Source organism: Chiloscyllium plagiosum, unplaced genomic scaffold (assembly GCF_037043375.1).
Source record: "Chiloscyllium plagiosum isolate Xiang-an unplaced genomic scaffold, Cpla_swu_hap1 HiC_scaffold_4, whole genome shotgun sequence".
Classification (NCBI taxonomy): domain Eukaryota; kingdom Metazoa; phylum Chordata; class Chondrichthyes; order Orectolobiformes; family Hemiscylliidae; genus Chiloscyllium; species Chiloscyllium plagiosum.
In genome coordinates this window covers 11,575,434-11,596,401 of record NW_028270142.1, presented here as the reverse complement: position 1 = coordinate 11,596,401, position 20,968 = coordinate 11,575,434, and the positions used below count along the sequence as shown (strand labels likewise).

At 42.4% G+C, this 20,968-nt stretch overlaps 1 protein-coding gene across 10 annotated transcripts in view; it reads left to right on the top strand.

The window, feature by feature from the left end:
* Positions 1–20,968, top strand: part of eya1 (EYA transcriptional coactivator and phosphatase 1) — a 215,219-nt gene that overhangs the window by 73,172 nt on the left and 121,079 nt on the right. For all 10 annotated transcript variants that reach the window (XR_015756901.1, XM_043689214.2, XM_087985962.1 and 7 more), the window contains one exon: positions 11,204–11,286. Coding sequence is in view for 9 of the 10 variants with exons in the window: in XM_043689214.2 (XP_043545149.1) it covers positions 11,204–11,286 (83 nt within the window). In the remaining variant the exon portion in view is untranslated. The remainder of the gene's footprint in view (positions 1–11,203; positions 11,287–20,968) is intronic.

Sequence of the window (20,968 nt, the reverse complement as noted above, 5' to 3'; positions counted from 1 at the left end):
ATCCCACCTTGACCCCCGAATTCTTGGGCCTGATACCAACATTCCCAGCAAAGTTATCTGTGTCCTTCTGATCCAAGAGAAACAACTTCATCTTCTTGCAGATCATTACAAGCCAATTTTTATCCCAGTGGGTCTAAAGGAGCACATAAGGAACACAGGCTGTTAACTGTGCTGACAACTGCTGTTCTGTTGAATGGGTTCGCTTGCAGCTAGTTTGTGGTCCAGAGAAGCAATGTGCAGCTCTTTCTTGACTAGACATGTATCACGCCCATGTCCTCTCTCAGACTTCCGAGGTGCGCATCTCCTTGGACTCCCATACATCCTGCTCTGTTCTACTCCAGGGCCACTTCATGTGACTAGAGAGTGGCAGAGTTCTGTAAGGCTGCCCCAGTTGAATAGTTCGAACTATGTGGAGTGGATGGGAGCTGTGTGTTTTACTGGCAGCGTTGGAATGTGAGACAAAGTATTTGGGTGTTCAGCATGAGCCCTGGCAAACTGAGTGATGGAGGAGCATTGCGCAACATAAAAGGTTGCTCCCATAAGCCTCATGGCTCTCATTGATGCATACAGCAGAGAGACAGGCTCCTCGGCTCAGTGGTGGTGCAGTGGGTGGGATGTATTTGCTGACTGTGACCACCTACTTGAGGCATTTGATCTTTTGTAGTGATGTTGCCACATCCTTAAGACCAGTCCCCTAGACGTGTGCTCCCATTTGATTCTGAGGGTTTGCTTGAAGGGCCTCTGGGTCCCTATGCAAATATGAACCTGTAAAGATCCAGATACATACAACTTTGGTGTAGGCCTGTTGATGCCTTGCACCTTCTCCACTATTCAGTAAGATCACATCTGGTCTGGTATGTGGCCTCAATTTCTCATTCCTGCCTAGCATGGATATTCTTTGACTCCTTTAGTCGAGACTCTATCTACTCTATGTGAAAAATATCCAATGACCTCTCCCTTACCATTCTCTAGTGAAAGAGAGTTTCAAAGACCCATAATTGTCTTGGTGAAAGAAAATCTCCACATCTCCATCTTAAATGATAGGTCCTTTATTTTCAAAATGTGTTCCCTCGTTCTGGTCTTTTCTCTTAGAGGAAACACCCTCTCAGCATCTACCCTATCATGTTCTGTCAAGATTTTTTCAAGTCTCCATAAGATTGTCACTTCCAAACTCCAATGGGTAAGATCCAAATCTGTCCCAAACTTGCCTCAGCCACACACATCGCCCCCTTTACTCCCCCCTCACTCCCCATCCTGCCCTCCCCACTTCCGACCCACCCAAGTTCCCAGGTATCCAATTGAATGAACTTTCTCTGAACTGATTCTAATGCACTTACAGCAAATTATTTTTATTAACTGGTACCTATAGAACCAATTGATTAAATATTCCAGTTGTTCAAGTGGTCCACATAATCAATGTAAAAATACACAATAAGTAATAGAAATGTAATACAGGGGTATATATATCACTGTTATATTTTATTTACAGTATAAATTGCGTAGGTTGTAATAAAACTTACCAGCAGAGAGAATGACCAGGATATTGCCAGGAAAGGAGGGTTTGAGTTATAAAGAAAAGGTGGATGATGTTTTTCACTGTAGGTTGAGAGGTGACATTAGGGAGATTTATAAAATCATGAGGGGTATAGATAGGGTGGATGGCAGATGACGTTTCCCTAGGATGGGGATTTCAAGACTGGGGGGGAGGGGGTCATACTTTTAAGGTGAGAGGAGAAAGGCTTAAAAAATACATGAGGGGCAATGTTTTTATATGGAGAGTGGTTGGTGTGTGGAATGAACTTCCAGAGGAGGTAGTGGATGCGGGGGCAGTTACAATGTTCAAAAGGCATTGAGATAAATACATGAATAAGAAATGTTTGGAGGGATATGGACCACGCACAGGCAGGTGGGACTCATTTAGTTTGGGATTATGGTCAGCATGGACTGGTTGGACCGAAGGATCTGTTTCCATGCTGTTAGATTCTATGACTCTTGGAGCCTTCTCACTCACACCCTTAACCAACTGCTCCCTCATCGCAGAAATACAAAACTTTCCGGTAATTGAGGTACTGATACATAATTTTTTGCCGGTTTATTGAGAGTGCCTTGTTCAAAAAGGTACCAGTTATAATAAAGCTGCTTCATTACTCCAGATTATTTCTCTCCAGTGCTCTGCGCAACTGTAGCAAAACATTGAACTTTTTTATATTCAGTATCCTTTGCAACAAATAGCAACTTTCCATTTACCTTCCTAATCATTGGCTGTACCAGAACTGTGAGACATAACCTCTCGCTGTCTTTAATTACAGATAATTGTTGCTATATTTATTCTGATAATTTGTTTGCTGGTGGAAAATATTGATTTTTTTTTGCTACCAAGATATAGAGTCACACTGCTGCTGTTTTGAAACACTAATTGTTTGTCATATGTGTCTGGAAATGCATTTTACAGCAATAAGAGGAATGTTAAATGGGCGTGATACATGTCTAGTCAAAAAAGAGCTGCATATTGCTACTAAAATTCCTGACTTGTAGCGAAAACCTCTATCTTGCTCAAATAGGACTATGTAGATGAAGTATATGATGGACAAATGTGAACTTGTCTACTTTTGATTTGATTTATTATTGTCATATGTACCTTGGTAGAGTGAAAAGTTTAGTTTTGCGTGCAGATCATACCATTCAAAGATGTTTGGGTGATTGAACATATTGAGGAATACAGAGTTACAGCTGCAAAGAAGGTGCACAAATAGCAAGATCAACATTAGATGTGAAATGTGAGAGGTCCATTCAGAAGTCTTATAACAGCGGGGAAGAAGCTGTCCTTGAGCCTGTTAGCACATGTGTTTAAGCTTTTGTGTCCTCTGCCTGATGGAAGAGGTTGGAGGCGATTATAATCGGGGTGGGAGGGTCTTTGATGATGTTAGCTGCCTCCTCGAGGCAGCGAGAAGTGTACTTTGGTTGGAAGAGAAGGAAGGCAGAATATTATTTAAATGAGGATAGACTGTAGCTGAAACCCTATAGTCTTCAATCTTCACTGTTCTTCACTGCATGAGTAGATAGTGTGTTCAAATTCAAATTTGTAACTTCCTGGGCACAGGGCAGGAGAGTTGGACTCATTGAACAGTTCTTTCAAAGACAGACATGATCAGACATTAAAAATCAATAATTCAATGTAGTAACCCATAGTTCAACAGATTATTTTGGAATATTTGTGACCTTTCCCTTTGTATTTACTCTGAATTCATCATTGAGTTCTGTTTTCTCTTTCCAAATTGTTTTCTTTCTTGTTTTCCAACACGCAGATTCTAAACTAATTGGAAGTCAGCAATGTACCGAATTTATTCTAACTACTTAATGCAATTGATGATCAAATGTATTTTAAGAAAAAAATGCTAAAAGAGCTATATATGGGGAAAATACATTTGCAGGTTGTAGTGTTCTCCTCTGTAGAGAGGAAAGACTGATAACCACATGGATGTTGGTGTCCAACATGTAAACTGTGTTACAACTGGACTGCCTACAGCTGAACTATTTGGTTATTCTGAACGTCCCAGCCCCCTGTGCTGTAACCACTGTAGCTTGTTTGTTTATCTTTTGTTTTCCACAGCTTTCCATTCTCTTTGTCAGATTATAGAGCACCTTCATCATCCCTGTGGTTAGATGAGGTTTTTGTTGTCGTTGGAATTGACTTTGGGTCAAATGGAAACCTTTTGTATCTCAGTGGAGGCACATGGCCAGCAATTTCCTCCTGGAAGCAGATCTTGAAGAAGATCAAAGCCAAGTCTAGGAGCAGTCATGTTCGTGGAACAACTGCAAGGTTTTACGCTCAGAGTTATTCCCAGTGTCATATCAATTACAGCTGTACTATGTTTTAGGTGCAGCCACTATAGCTTGAGTGTAATTATTTCTGAGCACAAAGGACTAATTGCTGTCTGACTGCGATGATCAGGTGGAGAAAGGTGGTTGCACATGAGTTTGGAAACCATGAGACCCCCATTCTTTCAGTAAAGTTGTATCACATCGGTCCGCATTACAACAGACTTCCACTGGGGTCTGTGCTGAAAGGATTTATCCCCATGTTAGAGAAACTAGAAGGAAGGGAAACTGCTTAAAAATAAGTGGTCACCCATCCACGACTGAGATGAGAATACTTTATTTCTCTCAAAAGGTTGTTGGTAGGTGAAATTCTCTCGCTGGAGGCTGTATCATTAAATATTTTCATGGCAGAGGTAAATAGATTTTCTATTGACAAGAGAGTCAAAGATATAAAAGGTGCACAGAGAAGTAAATGCTGTCGTCAGATTAGCCATGATCTTGTCAAATGGCTTACTGTATCTCCTCATTTGTATGTTTGCATGCCTGTGTCATGCTGATTTGACTGGCTGTCGCACCTCATGGATGTTAGTCTTGCCATATAACATTTCCTTTGTTGAATGTGTTGTTAGGTTACCATCTTTCATTTTCCATATTGCTGCCTCCCTTCACATTCACATTATCTTGTTTGATTATAAGATTTGAATGTTCCAAGTAGCTTAAACTTCTATAGTTATCCTTCTAGTCTCATTACCCTCTTTAAAAAATACATTTCAGCAGAAAAGCAATATCCTTCTTGTCTCTGATTTGTGTTCTTTCACGTAGCAAGACATCTAATTCATGCTGGCAGTTTCACTAATTTGTTAGTAACTACAGTCTGAATAAATATGTATAATTTTCAGGGTGAGAAAAAGATTATTATACAGTAATCTAATGTATATTAACATGTCACTTATTTCAACCTTGTTTGTTTTGGAAGCTTGGTCTATGAATATAAATAAATTTTGCGCACCTACTGTTGTAATTATAGACTTTGTGAATTGTGCCATTAAGTCTGGTGCGTGTAAGGCACTCAATTCAGATGTACTAGTTTGTTTGCAATCATCTACATTAAAGTATAAACTGGTAATTGGTACAGAATAAATCCGTTTGGAATTCTTGATTTTAAAGACCCCATCTGGACTTCATAGGGATTTCCCCAGAGAGGTCTTCTAACTGCTGCCACATATATTGTGTCCTGATGATAGACGTAGCCCATGGCAAGGAGCTGATCAACCAAAGCAAATAGACTCCTGTCAGAAAGCCACAAAGGAAGCTTGCGTCTTGCCCAGAAAAATAGGAATTGGGAAAAAACACTCTACACAGGGGAGCTGCAAACTAGTCCCAGCAGGACATCATTCTTCAAATGCTGCTGAGGTTGCTCGCTTTTATGTGAGCCTGTGCTCTCTCTTGACTTGCCCTCTGACCTATAGGCTTAAGCTTTTATCGCATTTGGAAGTGCCTATCCAGCTAATTTGTTCTACAGAGGAGTCTGAGTGTTACAGAGTGCTGTAGGACTTGTAGCCTCAGAGACAAAACCACACCATGCTTGCTAAATTACACAGAAAGAGTATTGGCTTACACTTTAAAGTGTAAGACTTGATGAAACCTTTATGCTGAAACTACTGTTGTAATTTTTGCCCATCTTACCTGATTAAATTGGCATGTCAAAGCCAGCAGGACTGGTTAGGCCACACAGCGTCTTGTATCAAACCTGGTTTACGTTTGTTACGGTGTGTAAGACCTCCCCATGAGCTGATGACCACAGGATGAAAGGGCCATGCTCATTTTGCTTCCCCAAACTGAGGTGTAATTACTTTTTCTACTGGCTGCTGTAAATTAATCTCCTGTGCTTTTTTTTTTGACAAAGCTGGTAATATTGAAGAGCTTTGAAATTATGAGACGGCTAAGGTTTCTGTTTAAATTCTTTTTGACTGGGCAGTTGCGTTGTGAACGTGTGTGTACCTTTTTTTTGAATGCAGAGCTTTTTAGCTGAATTGTACACAAAAAAAGTCTTGACGCACTTCTATCCTGGAAACTTTAGCCTATTCAGTTTTCACTAATTTTGCTGCTTAAGCAAAAAACAGATTTCTAATCTTTTTACTGAAGTTTTTTTTTCCTCTTTTTAAACCTTGATTGGTGGTGAATGCTGTTCTTCAAGTGCCAACTGCCCTCCAGTATTACACCCCAGAGAGATAATGAACTCGGCTTTTACCCTGGGAGAAGGAAAGAGAGATTGGGACTGTTTCCAGTTCCTGAACCCACCCCAGGGGGAGCAGAACTCAGTCGCGATTTTCATGGGCCAACACCTTAATTGGTGCGGAGATCGATTTAGCGGCCAGTTAACTGAATGCGATAGTCAGAGTGGAGCAGTGCTGGTCCAATTTAAAGTCCTCATGGCAGCCTAGCTAAAAGAAAGGGAGGGTGGTCAGCGAGCTTCAAGCTGCATCTATATTTCTTCATGTCTCCAGAAAGCCGCAGGCCTAGAGGCTTGAGCAAGGAGGACCCCCCATGATTTTGAACAGCAGCCTCAAATTCGTCTGGAGATCACTGGGAAGAGAAGGGAGTTTTTGTTTTACTAGAGGGTGTAGATTAGATTAGATTAGATTCCCCTACAGTGTGGAAACAGGCCCTTCGGCCCAACAAGTCCACACCGACCCTCTGAAGAGTAACCCACACAGACCCATTTCCCTGTGGTTGATGCACCTAACGCTATGGGCACTTTTGCGTGGCCAATTCACCTGACCTTCACATCTTTGGATTGTGGGAGGAAACTGGAGCACCCAGAGGAAACCCATGCAGACACGGGGAGAATGTGCAAACTCCACACAGACAGTCGCCCGAGAGTGGAATCAAACCTGGGACCCTGGCGCTGTGAGGCAGCAGTGCTAACCACCGGGCCACCATGTATGATCCCTCTGACAGTGGGAGTCTCTGCTCAGCAAGGCCCAATGTCTACAGCTGCCCCAACAAAGATGCAAAGATGATGCAAGTCTCTGGAAATATCCCCGTCGGCACTTCCACAACGAGGGGCAAAAGCAGAAGTTGCTGGAAAAACTCCGCAGGTCTGGCAGCATCTGTGGAGAGAAATCAGAGTTAGAGTTTCAGGTCGAGTGACCCTTCCTCCGAACTGCCAACTCCTGCTTCTAGTTTTTGTGTCATGGTAATCGTGTGACGTTGGTTGTATTGTGTGCATTCCTGTGTCCGGGATTCTTGCAGATGGAAGAGTGCCCAGTTCTACAAGGGCAGTCCCTCATTCCCAAGGATCCATTCATGAACTTCGGAAGCTTGGAGTGGAGAGCTGCCAGAGGATAAAAGAAACATGGTAATTGTTAGGAAAATAACAACAGGACAGTCGAGTTGAGCATTGATAAAGTGGAAGCAATTCCTGTCGATGAATCTCACTAGACAGTGACTCAGAACCCCTTTTTATTCCCAAGGGCCCCTGTATGAGGCCATTCCTAGAGTATTGGTGCAAGCCTGGGATCTACCATGGTCAGATTTTGGTTTTGCTATTCTAATGAATATCCTCTGAAGGCACAGTGATGTACTTTACAGTAACCGACCGTAAGTGCATAATGAAGCAAGAACTGTTTAAATATAATTCTTGGCATGCTCATTATTTCAAATTGAGCATTCAACATGTGAAGTTGCTTACAAAAAGCTGCTAATGTTTAATGGTAATGGTATCTATGGAATCTTTATTCAGGTTCTGGTTTATATTGAGTAATACATTTGCTATCACCATTTAATCGACGTAATTACCTGAAACTGCTCCTTCAACCTATTTGATGAAGAGTGGACAGTAGTAGATCATAATTATTTACATCATCATCATTTATCTCTCCACCCCCGGGGCTCCCAGCCTCATTCCTGATGAAGGGCTTTTCCCCGAATCGTCGATTCTCCTGCTCCTCTGATGCTGCCTGACCTGCTGTGCTTTTCCAGCGCCACACTAATCGCCAGCATCCGCAGTACCCACCTCCGCCTAATAGATCATAATTGGCAGAGGCCCTTTGGTAGTGCCCCTATCCATTGACCAGGAGGCCTGGGTTCAAGTCCTCCCTTCTCCATATTTGTAAAATAACATCTCTGACCAGGTTGATCAGAAAACAACTAGGTTTTATAATAATTAGCTCATATTATCAAGCCCAAAATCACATTCTCCTATTTATTGTTTGTATTAGCACAACAGTTGTAATGTTCAGTTTATTAAGCTCTACTTAAGAGCAACTGATATTCCCTCAACCCTTACCCATCTTTCAGATGAACTGAGCTGTAATATTTGTTGATAATTGGACCAAGCATTTGTGATTCCACGGGTGGTGAAGTGCAGTGTGCCCCATGTCCAAATGCAGCCTGACATGGACAGTATCTAGCTTTAAGCTGGAAAGTGACAAGGTCATTTTGGCACCATACAAGTTCCTTCAGCACTAAGAGAGTATCTTACCACCGCCCCAGGACGTTCAATGCATTTTTATTGCTAATTCCTCACCATCAACATCCTGGAGGGGGTACTGGTTACCTCACACTGAAGTATAATTGCCATACAGTGAATATCCTCTGAAGTGGTTGCCACTGCTACCTCACGGCGGGGTGGGGGTGTGGGGGAGAACCTAGGCTTGATGCCAGCCTTGGGTGACTGCGTGGAGTTTGCATGTTCTCCCTGTGTCTGCTTAGGTTTCCACTAGGCGCTCCGTTTAGCAAATTTTGAGAAGATTTGTAGCTCAGGTTGAGGTTCTGGATGTAAGTTAACTCACTGAGCTGGAAGGTTTGTTTTCATTCATTTCATCACCACATGAGATAACATCATCAGTGAGCCCCCGGTGAAGCACTGGTGACATGGCCCACTTTTTATTTATGTGTTTAGGTTTCCTTGGGTTTAAACCACAGGGTGCACGTCGGTTATGGGATGGGACAACCTGTACAGGTGCAGCTCAAACAACACTCAAGAAGCTTGGCATCATCTAGGACAAAGCAGCTCACTTGATTGGCATGTGGTCTTTTCAGCATTTAACCGTGAAATATCTGGGCAGGAAGAGTTGACTAAATATAAGGGAACCCAGCAGTTTTCTATCCACTTAATTGAATAAAAATTATGGTAGTCCTGCTATCACAGGCAGACTTTTTTTTGTTTGCTTTGTCATTTTGTATTCTGCCTGTGTTAATACCCGATACCCAAGTTGTAATGAAGAAACAATGGGTGGCAGGGTTGCTCAGTGGTACGCACTGCTGCCTCACAGCACCAGGGACCCAGATTCAATTCCACCCTCGGGTGACTGTCTATGTGGAGTTTGCACGTTCTCCCTGTGTCTGCGTGGGTTTCTTCCGGGTCCTCTGGTTTCCTCCCACAATACAAACATGTACAGGTTAGGTGGATTGGCCATGTTGAATTGCAGGTGTACAGGTTAGGTGGATTGGCCATGTTGAATTGCAGGTGTACAGGTTAGGTGGATTGGCCATGTTGAATTGCAGATGTACAGGTTAGGTGGATTAGCCATATTGAATTGCAGGTGTACAGGTTAGATGGGTGAACTATGGTAAACATGGTGCTACTGGGATGATTGCAGACTCGGTGACTGAATGCCCTGTATCTGCATTGGAGGAATTCTACGATTCCAAATTGAGAGAGAAACTCAGCAATATCTGTGAGATTAAAACAGAGTTAACGTTTAAAGTCTGGTGAGTCTTTACTAGAGCTGGGAAAAAGTGATATTTATGCTGAAGCCAAAGCTGGGGGCGGAGCCTGATGAAAAGCCACCGGATGCTTCCCATGGATGCTGCCAGACCTGCTGAGTTTCTCCCGCAATTTCTGTTTTTTCTTTCAGATCTCCAGTTCTTCTGTAACGAAGAAAGTCTGCCCCAAGATACTAAGCGATCTCCCTGTAGAAGCAGTGACTAAACTGTTTTGTTGGTTTTAAAGAACCCTACTATAATATTGTTACTGGGCTAGGACACAATTAAATGTTCCAGAGACACAAGTTCAAATACTACCTTTTCAGTTCCAAAAATTTAAATTCAGTCACTTAATAAATCTGGAATAAAATAATAATCTCATTAATAGCGATCATAAAACCAATGGGTTATTGTGAAAAAGGAGCATAATAATAATCTCAGTAATAGTGATCATAAAACCAATGGGTTATTGTGAAAAAGGAGCATAATCGAGCTCATGAATGTCCTTCAAGGGGAAGAAAATTGTCACCTTTATCTCGTCCGGACTTTGAGATTTCCAGCATCTGCAATATTTTGCCTTTCTTATAGCACCACTGAAACTGGTCTTACATCACGTGTGAGGGGGAGAACTGCTTACATTTAAATATTGATGATACTTCCTGCCTCCTGCAAAATAAATAATGGGGTCTAGTAAAAAGGAGTAATTATTGAAGAACTAGTTATGGATTCTTTTGTCATTTTAGGTTCCGTCCAGGGAGGAATGAGTTGTATGTGTACACTTTATATAGTTGTGTACTTGTATTTAAGATAGCCCCTATACTATACGTACAGAGATATACACCATGACGCTTAATTGATTCATCATGGAGGCATGTGTAGAGTAAAGTTTAGGGCACGTTTAGCCTTCAGCCACTCGGGGTTCAGGGGAAGTCAATACCACCCCCACCACCCCCCCCCCACCCAAGGGGCATTGTGAAGCTCTAAAATAAATGCAATATCTTGAGGTTATGGAATTATCTGATTCCAAAATGAGTTTAGAATCTTCAGAAAAAAATCCTGGTTTCCAATTTAAAAAGAAATCTATCATGTAACCACTTTTTTATTTTTGCAATTTTAAATGCTTCTTCTCAAGGCAGTACCATATCAGGTGACATCAGTGGCTGTGACACCATTGAGGCTGTGTTACTGGGCTAGTCATCTGGAAATCAAGTTCAAATCCTACCTAGGCAGCTTGATGTAAACAGCTGATATCAGTAACGGAGCCCCTGAAACTACCAAATTGTTTTCAAACCCCGTGGGGTTTGTTAATGTCCTTTTGAAAGGGCAACTGCTATCCATAACTGATCGACTCTAAATAGGACTCCAGACTAGCAGCAGTGTATTTGACTCTGAGTTATCCTCTGAAATGATTTAGCAAACCATGTCAGAAATGCTGACTTTGTGAGTGATGCTTGCATCCTGTGAATGAGTGATGTTAAAACAAAATCCACGCTCAGAAATTACTGGGTGTGAGAATCCAGAATTGGTAACTGGGAAATAAGTTAGCCAGTCGTATGCAATGTGGCATTTTATGTTGTTACCTCTAGTATATCTTGTTAATTTATTTTCCTGAGATGCAAGAATGAGATTCTCTGGAAGAAAATAAAAGTCTGACAACAGTTTTCTTTTTCAGGGGGATGTTTTACATCAGCATCAGGAATTTACACAGGAAGCAACTCTCAGACAAACTCCACAGGCTTCAACAATTCACATCAGGTGTTGCACTTTTATGCTTTACATGATATTGTTGTGCAAACATTATTGCATTAAGGCAATGCTAAACTATATCGATGTAGCTACGAAATAAATCCAGCAATGTTACCAGTATTGTAGATCAAACAGTGCTATTTTATTAATTCCTCATTGTTTTATGGGAAAATTTTAAATTAAATATTCAAATCAAATTAGTCAAGAATGGAAATGTGTAATAGGATTTATTTTAATTGTTGCAAATGGAACTATAATAAAGCAAAAGGAACTACAGGCACTTTGAAAAACAGTCTATTGACCTGCCGCAAACGTCTTGCCGGGTACTGTGGGTGGACCACTTCCAGCGTGCCATTTAGAATCCCGTCATGAACAAAGGACCCCAGACTATTATTCTACAAAAGACTTAAAATCAGAGAATGTACTCTCTGGTTAATTCCACAGGCAATAGTGGAGAAAAGGCCCAGAAATAGTAAGTTTACATTTCATTTGGTGAAGTCAGGAGCAGCACAAAAACAAACCCTTATGCATTTACAGTATTCAGTTCATAATTCTCTCTAACTCCCATCACATGCACATGACGATATAGGTATCTTCAATACTCTACATATTTCTGCCATTCTTCTGATTTATATTATTTTAAACTTCTGACCTCTGCTTCAGTCCACAAGCGTGACTCTCACCTTCCAGTCCGATATACCATCCTGCTGTTATGATCATATGATCACATTCCTGTCTTAGTTCTGCTGCAGTGTTCCAGTGAAACACTTTGTTTTCAGTTCAGGCATTGTAAAAATAGATAAAGTCACCATAGTCCTACCAGACAATGGAGCAGTGCTCCAAAAGCTAGTACTTCCAAAATAAACCTGTTGGACTATAACCTGGTGTGTGATTTTTAACTTTATCCACCCCAGTCCAACACTGGCACCTCCTCGTCATTAGAGAGAGAGAGAGAGAACTAGTGGTGGTTTAATCTAAGGGTGACTATGGCTCAGGTGTGATTTGGTTTATTATTGTTACATGTACTGAGAAACAGTGAAATGTATAGTTTTGTGTGCTAACCAGACAAATCATACCTTACGTAATTACATTGGAGTAATAGAACAGAGTGCAGAATATAGTGTTACAGCGACAGACAGTGCAGAGAAAGATCAACTCTAATATAAGTGGGGAGAAGGAGGCTGGATTGCAGTATGGACACCAACAGTGAGGATTCCGTTCCTGATCTGACTGAGGTTACCATGCAAGACTGTCCTGCTTAACCTCTCCCCTTGGCTGAGGCATGGTGACCCTCAGTTAAACCACCACCAGTCACCTCGCGGTCTCACACTCTCTCTATTCAGGGAGTAACCCAATGGTCTGGGAAGATTATGGCAACTGTAGGCCCGGAACAGCCTTCTCAAGTCAACATTGAGTTTGAGAACTTCAGATAAGGAACTCTGTCCTCTGATTATTCCACACTCTGTTTCCCCACTTCCCCACCCCCCCAAACACCGAGAGTGCCTGCATCTTGTTTTCATGATTTCGCTTTCAGTTAGAGCTCATCTTTATTTGTCATTAGCTCCTATTCTGGATCTATGTGGTGTCTTCACTTTCACCATTAGCATTCCATTTGTCTTTTGTTCTGTGGGACCTCTCATCTCCCAGAACCTTTCATTGATCTGCTCTTGTATTCCACTTGCATTCCCCTCCCCGCCTTCCACCTTTAACAGCCTGAAACCCATCAATTTTGCAGCTCTGTTCAATTCCGAAGAAAATGTTGGACACAAAATGTTATCTCTCTCTCTCTCTCTCTCTGTGTCTGTCTTTCTCGCTCTCTCTCTCCACAGATGCTGCCAAACTTGCTGAGTTTCTCCAGCATTTTCTGTTTTTATTTCAGATCTCCAGTATCCACAGTATTTTGCTTTCATTTCACATATCTGATTTCAGTCAAATGTATTGGCCCTTTCTCTCTCTAGCCCAGCGTTCTAGCTCATAGCTCTTTCGGCTTAATCTTGCATTCTCAAGCCAGCAACACATTCCAAATATCTGACGTTCTTTGTAGCTTCCTTTTCAGATGGGGACTATCAGTTTATGATATGCAGCAAACATTCAGTTACCTTCTGAACATTAGCAATCTAGTTTATGGTATCGATAGAGAGGTCTTCCTTGAAATCTGAATGGGAGAAATTGATGCACATTGATACATTATTTTTAGTGCAGAAAACTAGGACCAAGAGGAACAATATTGCCTCATTCGCCAGTAAAGCCTGAAATACTTTTAAACCCCCCCCCCCCCCCGCCCCCCACCATGGATACTGGGTGACTGCATTAAACATGTATTAGATTCTTTGCATAATTTAGTCAAAATTTAATTAAAAACACTCCTCCAGAGGCTGCATAACCTTGTTTTCAGCTCTCTCTCCTCCCAATCCCTGCACTTCCCTCTAGTCTCTCAAGTCTCTCAAGATATCCTTCTATCTGGCCTTCAGCACATCACCATTTTAATTTCTCCACAGTTTAGCAGCTGTTCTTTCACTTGCGTGATCCTAACATCTATCCTAAAACCTCACTGCCTGCCTACTTTTCAGTCCTCCTTAAATCGTAACACTTTGACTAAACTTCTTGTCATCTGACCTTACGCCTTTTCTATGCTTCAGCTCTTTTGAAAACACTCTAGTTAGACCGTTGCTGTGTTCGAGGCACTGTATATGAACTGTTTATTTCCAGTCTCAGATGCGAAGAATAACTATTCTCTTTAGAATGTGAAAGGAGAAACGTGGAATGAAATATTTGCATAGAAGTTAAATTACAGAAGTTCAAGAAACCGTAGATCATGTGGCTGCCAAAACGCAAAGTAACAGTTTTGAACAAGCTGTTCAGTTGCTCAAAATATGCATTGGCTCTCAAGGCAAAATTCACACCAAAAGCTGACTTGCAGTGAACATATGATTGGAAAGTTCCAACACATAGTTAAAACGAAAACATTGTACATAATCAAATGCAGGTGCGGACAGTAATTAAGTGCTGCCAAACTGTGATCCCAAACTGAGCTCTTATAATGAGGGATGGCCATAAGATAGTGCAACTTTAGGCATCATAACTCACTGAGACTTTGGCTTTCTGTTTCTAATGATACAGTAATAGTTTAAGCAAAAGTATATGTTTAATGACTGCCATTCAATTCCTGTACTTGACAATCAGCAGAAAACTAAAAGAATACTTCATGGATCCATATGGACTTCAGTAAGGCATTCGTCAAGGTTACCCATGGGAGACTGGTTAGATCTCATGGAATACAGGGAGACCTAGCCAGTTAGATACAGAACTGGCTCAAAGGTAGAAGACAGAGGATAATGGTGGAGGGTTGTTTTTCAAACTGGAGGCCTGTGACTAGTGGAGTGCCACAAGGATTGGTGCTGAGTCCACTACTTTTCATCATTTGGGCACATTAAAAATGTGGAGCTTATTCAAGGAAAAGCTCCTGTGTGTACTAGATAAGTATGTACCTGTCAGGCAGGGAGGAAGCTGTAGAGCGCAGGAGCCGTGGTTTACGAAGGAAGTGGAATCTCTGGTCAAGAGGAAGAAGAAAGCTTATGTTAGGATGAGGTGTGAAGGCTCAGTTAGGGTGCTTGAGGGTTAGAAGGTAGCTAGGAAAGACCTAAAGAGAGAGCTCAGAAGAACCAGGAGGAGACATGAGAAGTTGTTGACAGATAGGATCAGGGTAAACCCTAAGGCTTTCTATAGGTATTTAAGGAAAAAAAGAATGACGAGAGTAAGATTAGGGCCAATCAAGGATAGTAGTGGGAGGTTGTGTGTAGAGTCAGAGGAGATAGGGGAAGCACTAAATGAATATTTTTCGTCAGTATTCACTCTAGAAAATGACAATGTTGTATAGGAGAATACTGGGATACAGGCTACTAGACTAGGTGGGATTGTGGTTCATAAGGAAGAGGTATTAGAAATCCTGCAATGTGTGAAAATAGATAAGTCCCCTGGGCCGGATGGGATTTATCCGAGGATCCTCTGGGAAGTCAGGGAGGAGATTGCCGAGCCTTTGGCATTGATCTTTAAATTGTCATTGTCTATAGGAATAGTGCCAGAAGACTGGAGGATAGCAAATGTGGTTCCCCTGTTCAAGAAGGGGAGTAGAGACAACCCTGGTAATTATAGGCCTGTGAGCCTTACTTCAGTTGTTGGTAAAGTGTTGGAAAAGGTTATAAGAGATAGGGTTTATAATCATCTAGAAAAGAATAATTTGGTTTGGGATAGTCAGCACGGTTTTGTGAAGGGTAGGTCGTGCCTCCCAAACCTTATTGAGTTCTTTGAGAAGGTGACCAAACAGGTAGATGAGAGTAAACCAGTTGGTGTGGTGTATATGGATTTCAGCAAGGCATTCGATAAGGTTCCCCACAGTAGGCTGTTGTACAAAATGCAGAGGAATGGGATTGTGGGAGATATAGCAGTTTGGATCAGTAATTGGCTTGCTGAAAGAAGACAGAGGATGGTGGTTGATGGGAAATGTTCATCCTGGAGTCCAGTTACTAGTGGTGTACCGAAAGGGTCAGTGTTGGGTCCACTGCTGTTCGTTATTTTTATAAACGACCTGGATGAGGGCGTAGAAGGGTGGGTTAGTAAATTTGCAGATGACACTAAGGTTGGCGGAGTTGTGCATAGTGACAAAGGATGTTGTAGGTTACAGAGAGATGTCGATAAGCTGCAGAGCTGAGCTGAGAGGTGGCAAATGGAGTTTAATGCGGACAAGTGTGAGGTGATTCACTTTGATTGGAGTAACTGGAATGCAAAGTACTGGGCTAATGGTAAGATTCTTGGTAGTGTAGATGAGCAGAGAGATCTCGGTGCCCATGTACACAGATCCTTGAAAGTTGCCACCCAGGTTGACAGGATTGTTAAGAAGGCATATAGTGTTTTAGCTTTTATTAATAGAGGGATCGAGATCCGGAACCATGTGGTTATGCTGCAGCTGTACAAAACTCTGGTGCGGCCGCACTTGGAGTATTGTGTACAGTTCTGGTCACCGCATTATAAGAAGGATGTGGAAGCTTTGGAAAGGGTGCAGAGGAGATTTACTAGGATGTTGCCTAGTACGGAGGGAAGGTCTTACGAGGAAAGGCTGAGGGACTTGAGGCTGTTTTCGTTGGAGAGAAGAAGGTTGAGAGGTGACTTAATAGAGACATATAAAATAATCGGAGGGTTAGATACGGTGGACAGGGAGAGCCTTTTTCCAAGTATGGTGACGGCGAGCACGAGGGGGCATAGCTTTAAATTGAGGGGTGATTGATATTAGACAGATATTGGACTCTCTTTACTCAGAGAATAGTAAGGGTATGGAATGCTTTGCCTGCAACGATAGTAGATTCGCCAACTTTAAGTATATTTAAGTCGTCACTGGACAAACATATGGACGTATATGGAATAGTGTAGGTTAGATGGGCTTCAGATTGGTATGACAGGTCGGCGCAACATCGAGGGCTGAAGGGCCTGTACTGTGCTGTAATATTTATTTACAGAACATAGAATGATTTGGATGCGAGCATAAGAGGTTTAGTTAGTAAGTTTGCAGATGACACCAAAATTGGAGGTGTAGTGGACAGCGAAGAAGGTTACCTCAGATTGCAACAGGATCTTGATCAGATGGGCCAATGGGCTGAGAATTGGCAGATGGAGTTTAATTTAGATAAACGTGAGGTGCTACATTTTGGGAAAGAAAGTCTTAGCAAGACCTATACACTTAATGGTAAGGTCCTAGGGAGTGTTGCTGAACAAAGAGACCTTGGAGTGCAGGTTCATAGCTCCTTGCAAGTGGAGTCGCAGGTAGGTAGGATAGTGAAGAAGGCATTTGGTATGCTTTCCTTATTGGTCAGAGTATTGAGTACAGGAGTTGGGAGGTAATGTTGCAGCTGTACAGGACATTGGTTAGGCCACTGTTGGAATATTGCGTGCAATTCTGGTCATAGAGTCATAGAGATGTACAGCACGGAAACAGACCCTTTGGTCCAGCCCGTCCATGCCGAGCAGTTATCCCAACCTCCTTCCTATTGGAAAGATGTTGTGAGGATCTGAGATATAGGGCAAGGCTGAATAGGCAGGGGCTGTTTTCCTTGGAGCATCAGAGGCTGAAGGGTGACCTGATAGAGCTTTACAAAATTATAGGACATAGAACAGTACAGCACAGAACAGGCCCTTCAGCCCACGATGTGCCAACCACTGATCCTCATGTATGCATGTGGGGCATGAATGGGGTGAATAGCCAAAGTTTTTTCCCTGGGGTTGGGAAGTCCAAAACTAGAAGGTATAGGTTTGGGTGAGAGGGGAAAGATGAAGAGACCCAAAGTGCAACTTTTTCACACAGAGGGTGGTACGTGTATGGAAGTGGTGGAGGCTGGTACAATTGCAACATTTAAAAGGCATTTGGATGGATATATGAATAGGAAGGGTTTGGAGGGATATGTGCCAGGTGCTGGCAGGTGGGACTAGAATGGGTTGGGATATCTGGTTGGCATGGATGAGTTGGACTGAAGGGTCTGTTTCCGTGCTGTACATCTCTATAACTCTATGACTTTGCTTTTGGACACAGAGTGCTTTTCCATTATCTCACAGTGGTCTGGAGAGTTAGTGTAACATCTCCTTGCCAGTGATATTACCTGCAAATGTAACCTTGTTAGGGACAGTTTAACAACACTACAAAGCTATCTATCTATACAAAGTATTTTGTAAATTACATTAGTTTTGCTTGTTGTCTGTATAGGATCTTTCCAGTTCATTAGCTGCTGTTTTCGTGTGTTGGTGGGTTTGTGGGCTACCATGATGCCAAGCGGTCTGAGTATCTGGCAATCAGCTCCTTGCAAACACTGTAACAAACACTACATTGGATAAACAAGCAGAAAGTTAGTCACCAGGATACATGAACATCCATTAGCCACAAAAAGACATGACCCACTCTCACTAGTATCCTTAAAAAGATGAGGAAGGACACCACTTCGACTGGGACAACATATCCATCCTAGGACAAGCTAAACAAAGACATGCATGAGAATTCCTAAAAACATGGCATTCCAACTGGAACGCTATCAACAAACACATCAAGTTGGATCCCAATTACCAACCTCTGAGAAAAAAGAATAGTAAATGACATCACCACAGGAAATGACATCACCCACCCAAGGAAACCTAAACCGATAACTAGAAAGCAGGTCACTAACACCTGTGCTTCACCGGAGGCTCACTGATGATGTTATCTAGTGTGGTGACAAAACATCTGAAAATGAACCTTCCAGCTCGGCGAGCAAACTTACATCCAGAACCCCAACCTGAGCTACAAATCTTCTCAAAACTCAATGACATTATTGTATCGGTCAACCACTACCTTATCTTGACAGTCACAACCTTTCCCCAAGTAGAAGCAAATAGCTTCCAACTCTTAACATGTCACCAGTATCATAGCCCTGTGCAAGACTCGGCACCAGTGGTCACAAACATAATCATATTTAGCAAGACCAGTCTAACAGGCCAGCTATTTATTATTAAATATGGATTAAATTATCTTGGGTTTTGCCCTTCCTCCTTTGCAACTGTCTGTCTTCCTATTACTTTATAGAGTCGTAGAGGTTTCCAGCATGGATACAGGCCCTTCAGCCCAAAATGTCCATGCTGCCCAGTTTTCACAATTAATCTAGTCCCATTTAAATTTCCCTTGGCGAACATTTGGCATACTGTGTACAATTCTAGTTGCCCTCTTATAAGAAGGATGTTATTAAACTAGAAAGGGTATGAAAAAGATTTATAAGGATGTTACCTTGACTGGAAGGTTTGATAGGCTGGGGCTTTTCTTTTTGCCTGGAGCTTAGGAGGCTGAGGGGTGACCCTACAGAGGTTTAAAGTATTAATAATTTTGTTCTTGGGTGCACATACCCAAAGATATGGATTTATAAAACTGAGGGGCAGAGAAAAGGTGAATAGCCGAGGTCTTTTGCCCAGGAGGGGGGAGTCCAAACCTAAAGGACATTGGTTTAAGGTGAGAGGGGAAAGATTTAAAAGGGATCTGAGGGGCAACCTGTTCGTGCAGAGAGTGCTGCATGTACGGAATGAACTGCCTGAGGAAGTGGTGGAGGTGGATACAGTTATAACATTTAATAGATATTTGGACAAGTACATGGATAGGAAAGGTTTAGAAGGATAGGGCCAAATGCAGGCAAATGGGACTAGTTCAGGTGAGGAAATCTGGTCAGCGTGGACGAGTTGGCCTGAAGGGCCAGATTCCATGCTGGATGACGAGAACAGAAACAACTCCAAACTCCTCCACTCCGTTACAAACTTTTAAAGTTTTTTTTTGTAATGTCATAATTTTAAAGTGAAAGGCAAGAGGTTTAAAGGGTGTTTCAGAAGAAACATTTTTTCACCCAGACAGTCGTGGGAATGTGGAATACACTGCCTAGGAGGGTGGTTGATAGCTGAAACCTCAGAGCCTTTAAAAGGAACATGGACATTGTCTGCATTGCTTTTGGATGACTTTAGCAAAGAAACTGACACACACAATGGAGCGGGGAGAAAGTGAGGTCTGCAGATGCTGGAGATCAAAGTTGAAACTTTATTGCTGGAACAGCACAGCAGGTCAGGCAGCATCCAGGGAACAGGAGATTCGACGTTTCGGGCACAGGCCCTTCTTCAGGAATTCCTGAAGAAGGGCCTGTGCCCGAAATGTCGAATCTCCTGTTCCCTGGATGCTGCCTGACCTGCTGTGCTGTTCCAGCAATAAAGTTTCAACACACAATGGAGCAAATTCCCATCTTCAATGCTGCACCATTCACCTTTGCAACAGTGCCCTCTCGTAGTTCTGCTCACACCCGATAATACATACCCTCCTTGTCCATTCCAGTGATTTCCTGGTGTTTACCAAATGACCAGTCCTGTTCATGTTGCTGTAATATCTGGTCTGCTGCAATATGGCAACACTGTGGGTCAGCATTGGCAGACCCACCTATTCACTCTCACTCCGTAGACATTTGTAGTTGCTGTTGAGGTCAGGAATCAGTCCAAGAATGCTGTAGACATGTATTCCCAGATTCCCATGCTGGATCCCAAAATCTCTGGGGTGAATCATGATCTTCAATAGAAGGTGGGAGGCATAGAGTGGAGAATGTACTCGCCTGCATTTAGTTGCATGAGGAGCTTGTAGTGGACTGGGGAGGGTGTGGACAGTTTGGTGAACCTTGTATGTGGTTGTGCACTGCTATCAGATCGATTGCATGAAGAATTGCAAGTTTGCTTTTGAGTTGATAAGACAGTTCAGTTCATTGGGGTTCTTGCACTGAATCCAGCACCAGACCTTTATTTGCTGCATCCCCACTTCCCTTTGTCTTAACCATCTCTGACTCTTGACAGAGTTACCTTCTCTCTTTGATAAAGCATCAGCAGCCTCCATTCTGGTTGCTGCTTGGTTTTGTTGCTGGTGTTTGACAGGCAGTCCCTGCCTCCTTGACATACTCAGTGCCATTAATTGAGTGCCAAACATCTGCCCAGTTGCATTTACAAGACACACTTTCAGTGGAATGTCGGCATCTGGACATTGCCCCACTTTGAAAATCGAACCTTCGTGTAGAAAACCTGAGCTGATTTTCCAGTTCAGGGCAGAGGCAGCTGGAGATCTCACCTTTTGGTTGAGATATTAAATTTGTGGCCTTTGAGGATACAA